Source organism: Mesoplodon densirostris, chromosome 11, assembly GCF_025265405.1.
Source record: "Mesoplodon densirostris isolate mMesDen1 chromosome 11, mMesDen1 primary haplotype, whole genome shotgun sequence".
Taxonomy (NCBI): domain Eukaryota; kingdom Metazoa; phylum Chordata; class Mammalia; order Artiodactyla; family Ziphiidae; genus Mesoplodon; species Mesoplodon densirostris.
This window is the reverse complement of record NC_082671.1, coordinates 76,362,020-76,382,681: the sequence shown is the minus strand read 5'-3', so window position 1 is coordinate 76,382,681 and position 20,662 is coordinate 76,362,020. Positions and strand designations below refer to the sequence as shown.

Genomic DNA, 20,662 nt, shown 5'->3' with positions numbered 1-20,662 from the left:
TCTGTAATTGCTCAAGAGAGTCTCAAACGTTGGAAATGGCATTTATGTTGAATAAATCTATTCAGGCAACTAGAATAAGTTTTCACACTTAAAGTGGCTGAGTAGAATATAGTATTTGCAGTTACAGAAACAGTTTTAACTCATACTCCTCAGAAAGCTAATTTTCACTTCTCATAGCATTATTGTATATTTAGCTATTTGTACTTTAAAAGAAAAATTAGGAGATATGCTTAACTATCAAATTATTAATTCATTCACCATGCATTCAGTGAACCCTCAGTAAATGACAAGTCCTATGCTAGGTACAGTGGCAGGTACCTAGAAGAAGTGGCCTCTACCTGAGAGAGGTGTATAGCCCTGTGTGGGATAGAGACTTGCAGGCAATTACAGTTCAGGGAAATCTGCGCTTTTCTAAAAGCTGTTGCAAAATGGTGTAGGAGTTCATAGGGATGTGTGTTTTATTTATTTATTAATTAAAAATTTTATTTATTTATTTTTATGGCTGCGTCAGGTCTTAGTTGTGGCACGCAGGATCTTCGTTGAGGCATGCAGGATCTTTTGTTGCGGTGCACAGGCTTCTCTTTAGTTGTGGCGGGTGGGCTCTGTAGTTTGTGGCTCACGGGCTCTAGTTGAGGCACGCAAGCTCAGTAGCTGTGGCGTGTGGGCTGAGCTGCCCCGCAGCCTGTGGCATCTTAGTTCCCAGACCAGGGATTGAACCTGTATCCCCTGCACTGGAAGGTGGATTCTTTACCATTGGATCACCAGAGAAGTCCCTGTGTGTTTTTAACATACACCTATTTTAGGGCATTGACATACAGGGTAAAGCAAGGTGGCCACCTACTCTATTGTTAGCTTTTCCTAGGAAGGCTCCTATTTCAGCAGTTTTGGTCTGGCCAACTTTAAATGGGACATCTAAGCTGAAGCTGGCAGGCAATCAAATGCATGTCTCCATGGGCCAATCTGTTCTGTTCCATGCCATGAAACTGAAGCTGTTAAGGAAAGAGCAATTTTGCCATCTCATCCCCAAAATCTAGACCAAGTCTAAAAGTCTGTGTAGAAGAGTAGCTAGGTAAATTATGGTATCTCCTTAGGACAAAATTTTATGAGCATATCAAAAACTATAAGGAGGAAGCATAGGGGAGACACTTAAGACAGAATATTAAATGAAATAATATTGTACAGACTCTGTATTAAAACAGTTATAGTAAAACAATGCATTCATTGAACATATGTCAAATATGTCAAAAGATTAATAATAGGATTATGAGCAATTTTTATTCTCTGTTTTTCTACATTTTCTAAGATTTCTAGAATGAGTATCTTTCTCTTATAATCAGGAAAAATAGTGCTTATTTTAAAAAACGATCCATTTCATTCCTGTAGCTTGGCTGGTAGAGTGAGGCACATTGTCCACCAGGCCTTCTGGGACGTCTTGGAATCAGAACTGAACGCTGAGCCCCCTGAGTATGAACACGCCATCAAACTGTTTGAAGAAATCAGAGAGGCAAGTTGATGTTGTCTGTATTAATTAGGAATTTTCCCCCCAAAGGCTGTTTTCATGTCCTGCAGAGAGTATTGGAGACTCTTTTGAAACACTGAGCCAGTTCAGTCACCAGAAGGGTTTTTTCCTGCACCTCCTGGAATGGGGTGCAGGCTGGGAAAACAGGGCAGCGGCAGGAACTCAAGTCAGTGCTTAGCATGTAGGGCAGTGGCTTTGGTGCTTCAGAGCACAGAGCCTGAGTTAGATGGACCTGCTTTAGTGACAGGCTCTCTCTTCTTAAGTCTGTCTCCGGCGTAGTTGTGAGAGTTAAATCAGATGACAGTCATAGCTAACTTTTACAAGACACTTGCTCTGGGCCAAGCACTAGATTATTCATCTATCCTTACCCTAATGCTGTGAGGCAGTTATGCCTGTTATTATATAAAGAAACCAAGTTCCCTGACTCATCCAAGGTCATGCAGCTTTGAGGGGTGGAAGGGATTTGAACTGAGGCACTCCGGCTCAGAGCGTGTTCTCCTAACTGCATGCTGTGTCTATAAGTACGGTGTCTGCTGTGTAGTGAATACACAATATAGGTTGCTCATATAATATGTAATATTTCACATGTAAATATATTATACTAATAGAGCCCATGGGGATGTTTCTATTTGCCCTTCTTTAAAGGGTTCTTTTGGAGCCATGATGTACAACTTGTCTTTGCACGGTTTCTCTGTAAACTTTTTGAAGTTCTTTCAATAGTATTGCTTCCTTGCCAGTTGTTTTCATTCTGATAGTGTTAGTAACTTCCCATGGGAGGGGAGGGGAGGCTTTCATTCAGAAGACAGAGCTTTCTTTTTAGAGGCAGGACCCTGGAGTGCTCCTCTGATCCACCACTCGATGCAAACTTCTGTGGCATCTGGGGCATTAAAATATGGACAGAGAGCTTGGTCATCTAGACATTGAAATTAGAAATGACAACCTTTATTCATGTAAGGATGCTGTTAATTTTTCTTTCCTTTCCCTGTATAGGTTCTCCTCTCTTTTCTGACTCCTGGTGGCAACCGGCTTCGCAACCAGATCTGTGAAGTTTTGGACACAGACCTCATTAGGCAGCAGGCTGAGCACAGTGCTGTCGACATCCAAGGCCTGGCCAACTACGTCATCAGTACGATGGGAAAGCTGTGCGCTCCTGTGCGAGATGATGATATCAGAGAGTTAAAGGCTACCTGCAACATCGTGGACGTGCTGAGGTTAGTGGTTCTGCTGCTTGCATTTTCTTAGAGTACCTTTGAGTTCATTCAGAAGGGAGGTGTGGGAATTGAGGAACACAGAATAAGGGTTCCTCCTCTCCCAAAGGAACCCTTGACCCTAGGAAGAAACCACCTAAGCAAGGGACAAGTCAATCATTTATTGTGTGCATGGAGTTTTCACACTGAGTGACCCAACAAGGTTGTTAGTTGGCATTGCTGGGCCCTAGAGGTGCAGTGATGAAAAAGGCAGATGCAATCTCTGATGCAATCTCTGATTACAGTCTAATGGGGAGACAGCTCTTGAACAAGGAATTAAAGTTGTGATAAGTGCTATGAAAAGGGAAGTAGAGGGGATTAATGGAGCCTCCAGCAGGGGGACCTAACCTAGTTAAGGATCCAGGAAGGCTTCTTCATTAGTTAGGGTATTGCTAGCTGCTATGACATGTAAACCCTGAGTTCTCAGTGATTTAACCAATAAATGTTTGTTTCTCACTCATGTCAGAGTCCGAGTCAGGGATTCTTGGTCAGGCAGCCTTCCATGTATCATTCAGGGACCCAGGCTCCTTCTCTCCTTGGCTCCACCCTCGCCCAGCTCCTTGGAGTCCTTTACATTCAGCTGGTGAATGGGAAAGAGATCATGAGAAAGGCATATCCAGTGTTTAACCACCTAGGCCCAGAAGCAATGCATTACATTGGCTATACCTAGTCCCATGGTACCACCTACATTGAAGGTGGCCTGGGAAATGTGGCTGCTGTCTGGGAACACATTTCCCAGCCACAAAGCCACACTGCAGGAAGGCAACGTGGACCTTTGGTGGTCGTCTAGCTATCTCTGCCACAGCTTCCCTCAGGAAGTGATGTGTACAGTAAGATCGTAAGACTCTAATCTGGCTGTGTAGACAGCAATTTCTTTGTGATCCCAGAGGAGAGAGGAGTCTGCAGTACTTTTTGCCATTGAGGGGAATTCTTCTCCTTTTTTTGTGAATACAGCCACACTGAGAATTAAGTTTCACGTGATAGTATAGGAAAGGGAAGGGGAAAGGAAGCTGGTTTGCATATAATGGGTTACTTACTTTATGACTCTGGGAAAGTTGACAACCTCTCAAAGTCACACTTTCCCCATCTGTAAAATAGGCTGTAAGTATCCTTAGAGTTGCACTCAGCTCTGGCAGATTGAGATTCTCCAGTTGTAGAATCCTTGCTTTGAAGGATTGTCTGTGGTGTTCATCTTCCTCATGTATTGAGCACCTACTGGTTGTCACTCTCCCCTGCATTTTGCGTTCATTATCTCATTGACTCTCACAACATCCCTCCAAGGTTGATCTTGTCCCTTTCTTTCACAGATGAAGAAACTAAGGCTCAGAGAGATTGAGTAACTTGTTCCTGGCCACAGAGCTGGTCAGTTGTAAAGCTGCAATTGAATACAGGGCTGCCTAACTCTAAAATGCAGTGTTTTTCCCCCTGTGCTTTACTGCCCTGTCCTTTCTTTCCTTTTCTTTTTCTTCTTTCCTTAGGAACAGAAACAATGTACACTATGTTCAGACTTCATAAAATTTCAAATGAAAATTCCTTCTTGAATCTTTTTTGTCTCATTGTTAAGACTCATTGTTTATGCTTGTTAGTGTCTATCAGTTTATGGCTGAATGTAATGGATCAGCTGGAGGTATATTTGCTGAAGCAAATACTCTTGAGATCTCTGGAAGAATACATTTGGAATGCATGTATAATGCCTTTTGTGAAAAGTGACCTTGTCAAAGTGATTGGAATTTTAAAACCTTTTGTGGATGTTTATATTTTCCAGCCTATAAAATTAGTAATAGTTAATGAATTTCAATTGATTTCTTAATCACCTCTCTAACTATTTTAACTCTAAAATTTTTAGACAAATATTTCATGTCCTGGACCTCATGAAAATGGACATGGTCAATTTTACAATTAGGAGTCTGAGACCACATCTTCAACGCCAGTTGGTAGATTATGAGAGAACCAAGTTCCAAGAAATTTTAGAAGAAACTCCGAGTAAGTACAATATAAGTGTGTATATATATTGCAATTGGGTAAAAATATGCTATTTTTATTTTTGACATCTTAAATAGTATCACTAAAGACTTTTGGCATTTCTGTTCAACATTTTTTTAACTTCTAAAATTGACCTCATAAACTTATAGCTGTTGACTCTGACCCAGGAACTATGCTAAGCACTATTCACTTTTTTTGTTTTGTTTTTTGTTTTTTTTGGCTGCATTGGGTCTTCGTTGTGGTACGCAGGCTTCTCACTGCGGTGGCTTCTCTTGTTGTGGAGCATGAGCTCTAGGTGCGTGGGCTTCAGTAGTTGTGGCATGCAGGCTCAGTAGTTGTGGTGCACGGGCTTAGTTGCTCTGCGGCATGTGGGATCTTCCCGGACCAGGACTCGAACCCGTGTCCCCTGCACTGGCAGGCAGATTCTTAACCACTGCTCCACCAGGGAAGCCCTTCATACATTTTAAAAAAACAAACAAACATTTATTAAGTGCCTCCTGTGTCCCAGACACACCTTGGGTGCTATGGATAGAATAAAACAGAGTAAAGCTGCTGCCCCCAAGGAGCTGACCTTCTAGTAGGCATGACAAACAAAAAACATGTATTGTCGGATGTATTATTAAGTGCTACGAAGAAAAATAGGATAAAGGGACAGATAGTAACGGGACAGGAGTGAGGGTAGGGGGTGTTTTTTTAGATGCGGTGGACTGGGAAGGCCTCTCTAATAAGTAACTATTTGAACGGAGTTTACAAAGGAATGAGGAAGGGTCATAGGAAGATGTGAGAGAAGAACATTCCAGCTAGAGAGAACTGCACATACAAAGGCCCTGCAGCAGGAACTTGCTTGTGAAATTGGACAAACAAGGCAGACTGTGTGGCTGGAGTGGAGTAGGCAGGAGAGAGTAGTAGCAGATGAGGCCAAGAGGTAGGCAAAGGCAGGTCACAAAGAGCCTTGTTAGGAAGTGAGAGTAATTTAGATTTCATTCCAAGTGTGATGGGAAGTCACTGGAGCATTTGAGCAGGGGAGCAACATCTGATTTTGATTTTTTAGGTGTACGCTGGCTCCTGGGTAGAGAACAGATTGTACAGGAGCAAGAAGGGAAACGGGTACCAATGAGGTGGTATCGCAGATGGTGGACTGGTCCAGGTTGTAGTGGTGGAAGTAGTGAGAAGAGGTCAGGTTCTGGTTGTATTTTGAAAATGGAGTAACAAGTTTTGCTGAAAGTTGGATGAGAGAAAAAAGAGGGTTGAGGGTGACTCTAAGCAACTGGGTGAAGAGTGATGCCCGTTAGAGAGATGGGAGAGACCGGGGAAAGAAGGGTGGGAGATGGTATGGAGTCAGCATTCAGTTTTAGATGTGTGAACCTTGAGATCTCGTTTGACATCAACATGAAGATGCCAGGAGGCATTTAGATATGAGACTAGAGTTCAGAGGAATGGTGGGCACTGGGGATATACATCTGGGAATCATCAATATCTTCATGGTGGATAAAGCCATGGAACTGGATAGTAGCTAACATGTATAGAATGCTTACCACATTCTAAGCACTTTACCTGTTTTAACTGATTTAATCTTTACCAAAACTTGAGGAAATTACTCCCCATTTTATGGATGTGGAAACTGAGGCATAGAGAGGTTAAATCACTTCCCTCCACAACATAACCTGTGAATTACAGAGCTGGGACTCACCCCAAGCAGTTTGACTCCACACTCTTATCCACTCCATGCTCTTATCCACAGTATTACACTGGATGAGTTTACCTAGGGAGTGAGTGTAGATACTTAATGGGCCTGACCTGGGACCTCTAGAGCATCTAGAGCTTGAGAAGAGGAAAAGGATCCAGCAACAGAGACTGTGAAAGGGTAGTCAGAGAGGTGAAGACAGCCAGGAGAGGATGGTGTCCGTCCTGTAAGACAAGCGAAGAAAGTGTTTGAAGAAGGAAAACATCAGCTGCGACAAGTGCTGCTAAATGGTCAAAAAAGATGAAGGCCAAGGCTTGACCATTGGATATGACCGTGTGAGGATCCTTGGTAACCGTGATGGGAGCAGTTTCAGTGGACTAGTGGGCATTAAAACTGGACTGGAAGAGACGTCAAGAAAGAATGGGAGTAGAGGAAGTGTTACCTCAGTGAATCCTCACAATTACTCAGTGAGAGAGGTACTGTTATTCCCTTTGTTTCACAGGTGAGGAAGCTGAGATGCCAGATGTTGGACAGCTGGCAAGAGGCTGGTTAACTGGTTCCCTCATTGGCAAACCCTTGACAGCAGCCTCTGGGCTTTGGTTAACCACAGTCTAAGGCTGGGTTAGGTGATGCACCCACCCCACCCTACCCCTCGTGGACTGAGCTTTTCTGTCACGCTAGTCAATATGATAGCCTCATGTAAACAAAGCCAAAGAGATGCCACTTTAAAAGGGGCTCCAGCAGGCTGGAGCCTGTCCAGGGAAGAGGGCATGGACCATGGAGGGTGACAGGAGGAACAATCAGTGAAGCTGGGCCCATTCTGCTTGATAACAGGGAGACTCGGGTGGGCCATGAGCACTGCCTTCCCTGTCGATAGTGATTCAGGGCTTTGGTTAAGTTCTGTAGGGCAGACTAGGACCCATGGGAGGGAAGCAGCAGACAGCCAGTTTTGGCCTTCCTAGCAGCTGGAGCTGCTGTTTTAACTTTGGAATGGGCCTCTCTATTACTGATAGTAGCCCATGCTAGCTAACATTTTGTTTGAGCACTTATTGTGTGCCAAGTCCTTACTATGTGCCAAACACCATACGTTTATTAGCTCATTCAAGCTTCACAAGTCACCCTATGAGGCTGGTACTGTTATCACCTACTGTTTATAAAAGAAGAAACTGAGGTTAAGGTATTTACCCTAGGTGACTGCTGGTAAGTGGTAAAGCCTGGATAACCCAGCTATGTCTCTGCCCCAAAGTGTGTGCATTCAACCACTATGCAAAACTGACTCTCTCCAGACAATATATCGACTATCTTGGGGGGATTTGCAGAGGGAGCTCTAGCATCAAGTGACAGATATGACTAGATGACTTCTAAGGATACTTCTACAACAAAAATTCTATGACTTCAGAGCTATATTGTTTTGGCTTCAAAGGCAGAGAGGGATTATGGGACATAGAACCCTACATAGAACCTGGATCTGAAACCTGAACTATGATAACCACATTCTTAGCAGCATTTTCTTGAGATTCATTGGTTGGTTTCATTTGTGTCCCTGTGTATGTGTATATACACATGTGTGCAAATGTCTCCATGTCTTGAGTCAAGATAGCCTGTAATCTTGAACAAATTCCTCACTGTAGGGTTGAACTACAGTTTCATTCATCTCAAATGATTTGTTTCTCTTCTTAAAACCCAGGCTTAGTGACTTATATTTCATTTGCACCTTTCACATTGACTTGGATATTTCCAGAGACTTAAGAATAGAATAAATCCAGCTGTGCAAGTAGGTCATTGTTGCCCAGATCTAAATATGTTCCCAGAGAAATCAAGAGTCCAGGAAGCAGAGTGTATGTCAACTATTAATTATATCCTCAAGTCACTCTGCCAAAAGTCGGCCACTGTGCCCTAGTATCAAAATAAGAGTCTTACAGTATTGCACAGAAGGACAAAAGTGTTGGATTTTTGTGTGTACATGATTTTTATAAAATAATTATTCAGAAAACTAATACAGAGAAGTACTCTGCGTTTCTTAATTGACTCCCCCCAAAATTGTATTTTGCCGACAGAGAGATTTTATATAATTGCCCTGTTAAAATCTACCCAAGAAAGCCTTAGGCAGTGATTGGGTGAATGTATTAAATGTCAACAAAGTAACCACATTAGATCCAACAACTAAATTATCTGTAGAAAGAATGGCACATTACCCCTGGGGGGCCAGGCCACAAGTAATTTTTCAGATACTCAGAAAGAAAAGGTTGTATTTATTTAGATAATCTCTTATATCTGATAAAATGTTCTCAGGAACTTCATTTCATGTGATTCAGAAATCCTTATGGGACATAAATGTGTTTCAGAAATATATAAAACTGCATTATGATTGTCTTTGCCTGGCACCCAAGCCATCCAGGAAATATTTATGAAACATTTTAGAGATGAGCAAGCTGATGCTCAGCAACGATCTGCCCAAAGACAGAGCCGCACAGCTGAGAAGTAGCGGAGCTGGGACTGGAAGCCAGGTCTCTCATGGCCAAGTCAGGAGTAAATCAAGCTGCTGCTTTGGCTCCTTTCTTTGGATTTTTCAATTCTGTGTTATATCAGCTGGGGTATATCGCAGGCAACAGAAACTAACTGGCTGATTTAGCAGAAAAGGAAGTGAATGGAAGGAGTGGGGCAGTTTACAGAAAAGCGAAAACACCTGAGTCTGTGCAAGGCCAGAAACCGGGAGGGCATCAGGAATCTGGGGAGGAAGACACAAGGGAAAGTTCCGAGCTCCATCCTCAGATGGTTAATGTGCACTTCAACATGGGCCATCCTTGAACGTTGTGGTCATCATTCAGAGTCCTAGGAAGGAGTCTGATGGGCACATGACTCAGTGAGGCCAACCCCTGGTCAGGGAGGTTGCCTGGTCATGGGACCTCTAATTGATGTTCACAAAAAGAAAGCATGGAGTGAGGGAAAATGATTTCTCAAAATCAGTACCAAAAAAAAGGGGAAGGTGAGGTGTTGCTAGGCATAAACGAGTGGATGTCATGGATAAGAGAACTACATTCTTCTAACTGAAAATTGGGGTATTTGCTCTGAGTATTTTCCAGAATATTGAAAATAGAGGCCATCTAAAGCTTTGGGCAACATCAGGGACTCCCATCCATGTCTTCTGCACCATTCTCCTAGTTTATTGAATGGTGCCTGTTCAGAATTGTACAGACCAAGAGCTAGCCTGGCCATCCCCCAAGTCCAGGATGCAGAGTCATTGCCTTTTTAAGGGTCACTCAGATTTCATGCTTAGGTACCATATTAGAAGTCTGTAGAGATGGGAATTGTATTCCTTGATGAATCCATACAGGGATACCCTTGATGCATTCATCTCCGAAAGCTCAAATACTAAACTCATTCATACCAAACTGGCAGAGTTCACAGAGCATTCCCTGGACTGAATTCTCTGAAGCACTAAATAGCACAATCAATGGCTTTTATGTAATGTAAATATTTACATGTGTGTTTTGTGTTGATAAAGCTTTATGTGACTTTATCACATAGATTGATTGCTAGGTTTTTGCCTTAGACTCAGTGACTTAGTTGGCCAACCCATAACCCATATCTTTTTAAAAAAACTTTATTGAAGCATTCAATACATACAATAAAAACACGCCAACTCTAAGTGTATAGTTCTGTGAGTTTTGACTGAAGAATATGCCCATGTAACCACCACTAGAAACAAGAAATAAAGCATTTCTGTCACTCCAAAAAGAATCCTCAGGCCCCTTGCAACCAACCTCCCCCCATGGAGGTAAAACTGATATAATTTTTATCAATGTAGATTAGTTTTGCTTCTTTTAGAGCGTCATATTAAATGGAATCATACTGTGTGTTCACTTTTCTGTCTAGCTTCTTTCACTCAACATAAGGTTTTTGCTATTCATCCATGTTGTTGTGAGTATCCATAGTTTATATTATTGAAAGTTATCCTATTATATTGTAATCCTATATGATTACATACCTCATTTATCCATTTACCTGTTGATGGACATCTGTGTTGTTTCTGGTTTTAGGCTACTATGAATAAAGCTTCTGTGAACATTTGTGTACCAGTCTTTGTGTGGGCATGTGTTTTCATTTTCTTGGATAAACACCTAGGAGTGGAATGGCTGAGTCATATGGTAAATATATGGTTAATTTTAGAAAAAGTGGCCAATTATTTTCCAGTGTAGTTGTGCCATTTTATACTCACCATCAGTGTATGAGAGTTCCAACTGCTTTACATTTTCACCAACACTAGGTATTATCAGTCTTTTAAATTTTACCCTATATATATTTATACAGAATGTGAAAGTATCTCATGTGGTTTTAATATACATTTCCCTGATGACTAATGATGTTTAGCATTTTTTTATATGCTAAATGGACATTTATTTATCTTCTTACGTGAAGTGTCTGTTCAAATCTTTTGCCCATTTTTAAATTGGGTTGTCTTATTATTGATTTGAAGAGCTATTTATATATTATGGAAGCAAGTCCCTTGTCAGATTTTTGTGTTGTGAAACTTTTTTCCCATCTGTGGCTTGCATTTTTCATTCTCTTAGCCCTATCCTTTGAAAAGAATAAGTTTTTTATTTTGATGAAGTGCAAATAATAAAATTTTCTTCTGTGGTTTGTGCATTTAGTGAATTGTTTACAAAATCTTTGTATATCTTAAGGTCATGAAGATTTTTTTGGTATGTTCTAGAAGTTTTAGACTTTTAGGCTTATGAATCATTTCAAGGCAATATATTTCAAGGTTCAAAATTTTCCATTCACATATCCAGTTCTAGAACTGTTTGTTGAAAAAGACTGTCTTTTCTCCTTTGAATTGCTTTGGCATTTTTGTTGAAAATCAATTGGCCATACATTTGTGATTCTATTTCTGAACTCTTTATTCTTTTTTTAAATTGAGACATAATTTACATACCATAAAATTAAATTTTAGAAGTGTATAATTCAGTGTTTTTTAGTATTTTCACAATGTTATGCAACCATCACCAGTATTTAATTCCATAAGATTTTCATGCTTCCAGAATAAACCCCAAACTCATTAGCAGTATCTCCTCATTCCTCCCTTCCCTTAGCCCTTGACAACCACAGTTCTACTTTCTGTCTCTATGGATTTCACGGTTCAGGACATTTCATATAAATGGAATCATATAATATGTAGCTTTTCATATCTGGTTTCTTCCACTTAGTATTGTGTTTTAAAGATTTACCCATGTTGTAGCACATATCAATACTTCATTCCTTTTTATTAGACTCTCTAGTCTTTTCCATTGATCTATATTTCTACTCTTAGCTAATACCACACTATCCTGGTTACTGAGGCTAAGTCTTGAAGTCAGATAGTGTTAGTCTTCCAACTTCATTCTTTTTCAAAATGTTTTGCCTATTTTAGGTCCTAAAAATGCATATGGAATTTATGCAATTCCATATGCATTTTTTAATTAGTTTATCTCGTTCTGCAAAAAAGCCAGCTGGGCTAGTGATTGGAATTATGTTGAATTGACATCTTAATAATGTTGAGTCTACTGATCTGTGAACTCAATATCTCTACTTAAATCTTTAATTTATTTCAGCAATATTGTTTTAGTTTTGGTGTACTGGTCTTGTAATTTTTTTTAAATTTATTTAATTAATTTATTTTTGGCTGCATTGGATCTTCGTTGCTGCACGCGGGGTTTCTCTACTTGCAGTGAGTGGGGGCTACTCTTCGTTGTGGTGCGCAGGGTTCGCATTGCAGTGGCTTCTCTTGTTGCGTGCAGAGCATGGGCTCTAGGTGCACGGACTTCAGTAGTTGTGGCATGCGGGCTCAGTAGTTGTGGCCACAGGCTCTAGAGCACAGGCTTAGTAGTTGTGGCACACGGGCTTAGTTGCTCCACGGCATGTGGGATCTTCCCAGACCGGGGATCGAACCTGTGTCCCCTGCATTGGCAGGCATATTCTTAACCACTGCGCCACCAGGGAAGCTACTATTTTGTTAAATTTAATCTCATTTTATGTTCTTCTGGTGTTATAAATGCTATTTTATAAAACTTTTTGTTTTCTAGCATATAGAAATATAATTGATTTTTGAGGATCAACTTTGCATCCTGAGACCTTGCTAAATTAACTTATTAATTCTAATAGCTTTTTGGAGTATTCCTTAGGTTTTTCTATAGTATATACAATCATGTTGCCTTTTATTTCTTTGGATTATCTTATTGCACTGACTGGGACCTCCAATCAAGTGTTGAATAGAAGTCATGAGAAAGGGCATCCTTGCTTTTCTAGCAGAAGAATGTTTATTGTTTGACCACTAAGTATGATGTTAGCCGCAGCTTCTCATAGATGTCATTTTTGGGGGTTAAGGAAGTTTTCTTCTATTTCTAGTTTGTTGAGAATTTTTTTTTTTTTTTTTGAGGTACCCAGGCCTCTCACTGTTGTGGCCTCTCCCGTTGTGGAGCACAGGCTCCGGACGCACAGGCTCAGCAGCTATGGCTCACAGGCCTAGCCGCTCTGCGGCATGTGAGATCTTCCCGGACCAGGGCACGAACCCGTGTCCCCTGCATCGGCAGGCAGACTCTCAACCACTGTGCCACCAGGGAAGCCCTGTTGAGAATTTTTATCTAAATAGGTCACATATTAAATTTGTTCACATGCTTTTTCTACATTTACTCAATTGGTCATATTTTTCTTCCCCTTGATTGTGTTGATGTGGCAAATTACAGTGACTGATTTTTTTTCTAGTGTTAAACCAAGCTTGCAATCCTGAGATGTTTATCCAATCACTTGGCCCTGGTATATTATCTTTATCTTATTGCCTTCCTAATGCTTCCTTAAGGATTTTTACATCTGTATTTATGAATGATGTCCCCCTGTAATTTTCTTTTCTTATAATGCCATTGCTTGGTTTTGGTGTCAGAGCAAAGCTGCCCTCATAAGATAAATTAGGAAGTGTTCCCTACTCTGCTTTCTGAAAGAGTTAAAACACCCTGTGTCTTCTAGTTTGATTTGCATGCACAGTGTGTATTAGTAAACATTTTACTGCATGACAGTTGAAGGGAAAGATATCTTCAGGCATATAGGACCAAATCAATTTGTCAGTCTAAAGGAGACTATTTTTTTTTTTTTTGCAGTACGCGGGGCTCTCACTGTTGTGGCCTCTCCCGCTGAGGAGCACAGGCTCCGGACACACAGGCTCAGCGGCCATGGCTCACGGGCCCAGCCGCTCCGCCACATATGGGATCCTCCCGGACCAGGGCACGAGCCCACGTCCCCTGCATCAGCAGGTGGACTCTCAACCACTGCGCCACCAGGGAAGCCCAGGAGACTATTTGAGTCAGTACTTAAGCCCATGGTTACCTCCAGAGATGGTGAATTAAATAGCAAACCTCCTGCGTCTCTCATGCCAGGTATAGAGAGCAGAGGCTTTTTGAGAACCTACTAAGTGACAAGTACCACTGGAAAAACGTTTGATTAGTTTCCAACGCAAAGGGGTCTGCCAAGACAAGGCCAGATATCTCACACACCTATCAGGTTGTGCTATGAGCTAAGTCAAGGGAAAGCTATATAAAAAATAAACGTTAGGGCTTTCCTAGTGGCGCAGTGGTTGAGAGTCCGCCTGCCGATGCAGGGGACACGGGTTCGTGCCCCAGTCCGGGAAGTTCCCACATGCCGCGGAGCGGCTGGGCCCGTGAGCCATGGCCGCCGGCCGCTGAGCCTGTGCATCCGGAGCTTGTGCTCCGCAACGGGAGAGACCACAACAGTGAGAGGCTCGCGTACCAAAAAAAAAAAAAACAAAAACAAACAAACAAACAAAAATAAACGTCATAGGCTTGGACTCTCAAGGAGTCTCATTTTCATATCACTAGTAATATTAAAGGCACATGAACTATTTAATAATTTTTTTTAATAATAGAGAAGCTGTTTTTCAGGTCAGCTATTTAAGAGAAATGACAGCCAGATAAAAAATTCAAAGGCAGATGTGCCTCAAGAAGGCAGTGATAGGGCTTCCCTGGTGGCACAGTGGTTAAGAATCCGCCTGCCAGTGCATGGGACATGGGTTCAAGCCCTGGTCCAGGAAGATCCCACATGCCGCTGAGCATCTAAGCCCGTGCACCTGGAGCCCGTGCTCTGCAACAAGAGAAGCCACTGCAATGAGAAGCCTGTGCACTGCAACGAAGAGTAGCCCCCGCTCACCCCAACTAGAGAAAGCCCGTGCGCAGCAATGAAGACCCAATGCAGCCAAAAATAATAAATAAATTAATAAATAAATTTATATAAAAAACAAAAAGAAGGCAGTGATAAGTATGGGTCCATACAATCAAGAAAGGCTTCCCACAGGAAGAGGCTGGACCACTAAGGACTGGCAGGATATGGACTGAGAGAACCAGAGATAGTTTCAGCGGGGTTAGGCCAAGCCTTCCTGGCAGGAAACAGGAACATATATTGGTGGGGAAGTGCTCTTGGGCCTCCACTGCCCCTGAGAAATTCTTAGGTAAATGCACCTGTAAAACCATTGCCTATTGTTCTGTTTCTCTCTCCTGGTAGATAAGGAGGTTTTTGAGTATAGGGACTGTGTTTACTCATCTTTGAATTCTCTGCACTTGGTATAGTATCTGGTGTACAGTAGGTGCTCAGTTGTCACTGAAGAAATGAATGGAGAGGCTCTTTTCCATATGAAAAACCGAGGGTACCAGTGCCTCATAGGGTTGACCTCGATTTTGGAGCCACATAGAACAGTCAGTGTACTAGGTTGTAGGAGTGAAATCTCAGCGGATCCCTTAGAGAAAAGCCCATGTTTTCCCCTAAACTCATGCTCTTTCTGCTTTACCAGTTGTACTCAATTCTGGCTACATATTAGGATCACCTAGGGTGTTTAAACACAGATGCCTGAGCCCCATCTCAGACTGATTAAATCAAAATCTCCAAGAGCCAGTGCCCAAGATCACATTTCTTTCTTTTTAAAGTTCCCCAGGTGATTCTACAATCAGCCAGGATTGAGAACCTCTATGCTACACTGTTGCTTTTGTTTGAGATAAAGAAATGGGCTTTTAAATCTGTCAGCTGTAAATGATTAAGCTTGCAGCATAAATGCTTATTACTACCATATTGTAATTATATCCATGATGGTTTCCACTGTTTCTGTTGGGTACCTTTTAAATAAAAGACTGCAAGTCTTTTATATCTTTATAAACAGAACTGGGAAAACCAAGAACAACATTTGCCAGCTGAGGAGAAACAAAGTTGTGAAATTCTGGGGGTGGTGTTGCTTAAGTGTGGCAAACGGAGCTGCTCATAAATTACCCCTGTTTTCAGGGTGACTATTTATTTTGTTCTCTGGGTCTTTTTAAAAAATCTGCACCTGTGTTCAGTCTGCATTTTTAAGCAATCGCCACCTTATAAATTCTACCAAATACATAATTTTATAAGAAATGTGGTATAAAAAGCAATTTATTTCTAGGGGGAAACCTTAGAACTGGGTCTGAAGTAAAATAAAGTGTGCACACCAGCATGCTGGGAAAGGCATAGCTCTATTCAGACACTCCGAGGAGGGGTATGGAACCCCAAAATGTTTAATTAGTCATCAATGCCTTTAATCTAAATACCTTCTCTGCACAAGACCCAAGGTCATATGTGAGCTGGCCTGTCTATCCATCTGATGCCATCTGCTGCCACTCTCTCTCCCGCCTAGTTCTTTATAGACCAGCAGTACAGATTTGCTTGTAGCATCCAAATTACCATATTTTCTCACTATTCTGGGTCTTTTTGTAGGCTATTCTTCTAGCCTGGAGTGACAGCTCTTTCCTCTGTTTGCCTTGTATCCTGAAGTGTCACTTACGGAGTTCTTCCTCTTACAGTCTGTCCTGGACAGCCTCTCCTCCCTCCACTCCTGCTGTGTCTTCTAGTATTCAATGTATTCTGCTGTAATTGTGAGCTTACAGGTCTGTCTGCCCATCTGGACTCTAAGCTGAGCTCCTTGAGGGCCATGGCTGTCTTGTCATTCATGCCCAGCACCTAACCTGACATCTGTCATGTAGAATGCACAAATGAAGGAATCCATCAGCTGTAGGACAAATATGTGGCCTTTGCACTTGCAGGTGCTCTTGATCAAACTACAGAATGGATAAAAGAATCTGTACATGAAGAATTACTTTCTCTTTCTGAGACTGCTTTAACTCCTGGGGCCAAAAACAGCTCCAAGCCAAGCCTGAGCCCTACATTGGTGCTAAATAATAGTTATTTGAAATTGTTACAGTGGGATTATCAGAAAAAAGAATTACCAGAGGTGAGTGATTTTTTTTTTCCTTCACTCAAGTTTTCCAGTATTCTAATTCTTAAGTTCAAACTGTGAATCAGCTGGTCTGTCTGTGTTGCATGTGATTTAATAACTTTACTGAAATCAGATAAAAATGGGAGTTTGGATGTAACATTGCTTATTTTACAAGTTCATGGTATTGGGCTTCCCTTACTATTTTTACATTTTAAATAAACCTGCTAGACACTCATGACAGATGGAGCACGTCTTCAGGAACTGACAGAAAAGCTGAATCAACTGAAAATGATTGCCTGCCTGTCCCTAATCACCAACAACATGGTGGGTGCTATGACAGAAGGCCTACCTGAGCTTGCAATCAGGCTAAAAAAGATTTCAGCTGTTCTACTTGAAGGCATGAACAAAGAGTAAGTTCCAAGCATTTTTATCTGCTCTGCCTTGTATTCAGGGTCTGCATGTGTTTCAGAGAATGTGAATAGCCTTGACATCTGGATGTGATATTCAGGACTGTGCTTTAAGAGGAGCTTAGCTCACACCTTCTTCTTTTAGAATTTCTTTTAATATCACTGAAGGCTTAGATGTCCCATCATAGGAAAGGAGAGGTCTTTTCCATAACAAGTGCCAGGGTGAGTACAGTGTTTCCACTTAGGATGGGTGTGTGCAAAAGCTCTTCTTTGACAGTGTTGTGGAAAAAAACAACAAAACGCAGAAATCCACCATGCTCAGTGTTTAGAACGCCCTATCAAAGAGGCTTTCTGATTCAATTGTTCCAACTCCATAGGTTTTCTGCCATGAAATGTTTACCAGCTTCACTGACTCAGCCTCTGTGAAATCTTCAGAGTGGTGACATCTCTGTCCTTCAGAGATGCTCTGCAAGTCCAGTGAAAGTTTTGTTTTTGCCAAATTCATTTCCCAGCATCAAACCTTCATTGAATACTAGAATACCATTTCAATTTTGCATTTAGATCATCCTATTGGGAATCCTGTCCAAGTTAGAAAATTCCTAGTCTTAGCCAATGGCCAGATGTTTCCATGGGTCTCATATGGGTCAGCTCCTCTTGCTGGTTCCCCTTTCAGGTGTTTTCAGGGACTTTATTCCTCTCTTTGAAGGGAGATACACCCAACCTCCCATCCTCCTGCCCATTACTTAGAGAGCACATAAATGACTTGATAAAATCCTAGAATATTAAAAGCCAAAAGAAGCCCAAGTGGTTATAGCATCCAAAGTTCTCATTTTGACCTGAAGCTCAGAGAGAGAATACGATTTGTCTTGGGGTGCACACCAAGAAAAGGACAAGCCAAGGCCTGAACCCTGGCCTGTGTCAAGGCCCTGCCCTTCCTACTGATCTGGTGCTAACTTGCCAGGCTCTTTTATTTCACATCCCAGGACCTAAGACCTATAATAAAAAGAAACCTGCTCTGGCTCTGGTTTTGAAATAGATCTTATCTTAGCATTTTCCCACACTGGGTAACCATTATTTTCCAGGAATTCTAATTTATTAAGCCTTTAGTGAACCCCCAGTACTGCTTAAGTATTAATGTAAAGCACACAGCAAAATGGTTACTAAGAGGACAGACTTTGGGGTCAGACAAACCAGGGTTTAAATCCTAGCTATGCTACTAACTTGTTATGTACCATTGAATAAGATCCTGAATCACTCTGAGTCTCAACTCCTCATTTGTAAGAAGGGAATAATTGTACCTACCTTAGAGTTAATGGAAGCTTAAGATGACTCGTGTGAAGCACTTAGGGCAGGTGTCTGGCACATGGTAAGTGCTTGATAAACGTTAGCTTTTAATAACTACTTAGTTGTTAAGTCATCATCTTTATAGTTGTTCTGCCTATCTGATTATATTTTTGTTTTGTCTAATTCCCCCCACCCCATCCCCCCATCTCTTATCCTTTAATTCCCATTTTTCACAAAGTTGTCTTAAAGACCCTTTCTGACTAGTGAGCGGCAATTTTCCATCATCATTCCCCAACAGTGTAGATCCAACAAACGCTGTTTCTAATTACACCTTTTTCCTTACCTGTTAAATAACCCACCACTTTTTACAATTTACTTTTTACAATTTTCTGGACTGTATATATTTGGGATTACTGATCAGTTACTTGAAAGTAACAATGTGAAGGAGTTTCTTACCTTTCATCATGGTAGGTCAAGAGTTTTAGGTAACTTGTCTTTATGGTATTGGCTTCTGAATATCTTCATTTCTTGTTTTTGATTGGTGTTAGAGATTTACTGCTCAGGCATGGATAAAGGAATTGATCGTACCTCATTTTCCAAGCACATTAAAAAAAAATCTATGAATGAATCCACTCAGACCAGAGGGTTTATTTTAAGAAGTAAATAGGTTACTTTTTAAAGAACCTACTCTTTCCCTTTCTGATAGCCCTGCCTGAAGATGGGGTTGCAGACTTACCTTCAGGGACCACATTTTTCTGTCTGTGCTTTCCTATTTAAACGTTACCCACAGAATTGAGTGGTTTTAAGCATTTACAAATCTGCTACATATAAAGGATGGTTGGGAGGAGTTACTGTTTTCTAAGCTTATTCTAATAGAGGTAAGTATTGTCTGTATAGGGGAAAATTGGTAGACATTTGAAATAAGTTGGTATATTTTTAAAACAACAACGACAACAAAAACCTTGCTAAATAAAAACTATCCCTGATGGGATTTTTGTTTCATGTTTTGTAGGACCTTTAACTTGAAGGAAGTCCTAAATTCTATCGGTGTTCAGACTTGTGTTGAGGTAAACAAGACCCTGATGGAGAGAGGTTTACCTGCTCTTAATGCTGAGGTTCAAGCTAATCTTGTAGGTCAATTCTCAAGCATCGAAGAGGAGGACAATCCTATCTGGTCCTTGATTGGTGAGTCTTCATGTTTTTATTGGCTTCTGCTTCAATTCCAATTTGCTTTACCATGCTGGTTTTGGCTAATGTTAAATGTCAGTCAAAGTTTAGTCTTAAACAGATTACCTGCTTCTTTTGGTGAGTGAATAAATATTGAAAATATGAAGAAAGCATTAATATTTTCAAAGGTTTGGGACTCATTGCTGCTTCTGTGTATATATGTAGCAGAGTGGGGGGATGTTGCAGAGCCTTCTACCTTACTACCCAGCCGATAGGTTTTTATGAAGAAAATAACATCATGCTGCCAGTAATATTAAATTCCTAGATCAATAGAGCAATCCAGACCAGCTGGCAGTATGTTCACAGAAAGTAGACACGGGCTCTGCTGGGAGCTAACCTGTGTGAGCTGAGGCCCCTGTGTTGGTCAGGCTTAGAGAGACAAAGACTTGAAAAGACCCTGGAACTGAGAGGTATAGTGGGTAGACTTTTTTTGTACTTGATTGCTAAGAAAATGAATATCTTAAGGTCAAGTTGTATTGGTGAGTTGGGGAGAATGTATCAGTTAGGACTTTTTCTATTACTTGTGACAGAGAACCTAAGCTTCTAAAGTGGCTTAAGCAAAAAGGGAATGTATTTGCTCATATAACAGAAAAGAGCAGGGTGGGATTGGCTGCTGGTACAGCTTAATCAGAGCTTAAACTATGTCCTGGGCGCTGGTTTCCCCACTTTGGTCCCTCAGCACTGCCTTCCTCTGGGCTGGCTGTCTCCGCGGATAGTCTCTTCCCAACATAACAAGATGACTTCAGCTCCAGCCTACATCTTTCTGTGTTTAAGTCAAGTCAAAAAAAAAAAAAAAAAAAAAAAAGGAGTCAGTTTCCCTCCCCTCTTAGCTCAGACAGTGACCCCAGAATTGAGTCTCATTGACTCCAGACGGTGGTCACGTCCCATTGTTGACTCAGTCATGGTGGCCAGAGGGGAAGAAACTTAAACTTGAGACGTGTTCAGTTCCTGGTGAGTCAGCTTTACCTGTAACACCTGGTCTGAAACTAGGGAAGAGATTGTTTTCCCCCCAAACAAGATCAGGGTGCTGTGGCCTTAAGAAGG

General features: G+C 41.4%; 1 protein-coding gene across 11 annotated transcripts in view; it reads left to right on the top strand.

Annotated features, from left to right (window-relative positions):
- Positions 1–20,662, top strand: part of TCP11L2 (t-complex 11 like 2) — a 41,275-nt gene that overhangs the window by 14,867 nt on the left and 5,746 nt on the right. For all 11 annotated transcript variants that reach the window (XM_060113692.1, XM_060113695.1, XM_060113694.1 and 8 more), the window contains 6 exons: positions 1,384–1,504; positions 2,510–2,730; positions 4,613–4,749; positions 16,528–16,715; positions 16,929–17,110; positions 19,404–19,576. In XM_060113692.1, the coding sequence (XP_059969675.1) occupies positions 1,384–1,504; positions 2,510–2,730; positions 4,613–4,749; positions 16,528–16,715; positions 16,929–17,110; positions 19,404–19,576 (1,022 nt within the window). The remainder of the gene's footprint in view (positions 1–1,383; positions 1,505–2,509; positions 2,731–4,612; positions 4,750–16,527; positions 16,716–16,928; positions 17,111–19,403; positions 19,577–20,662) is intronic.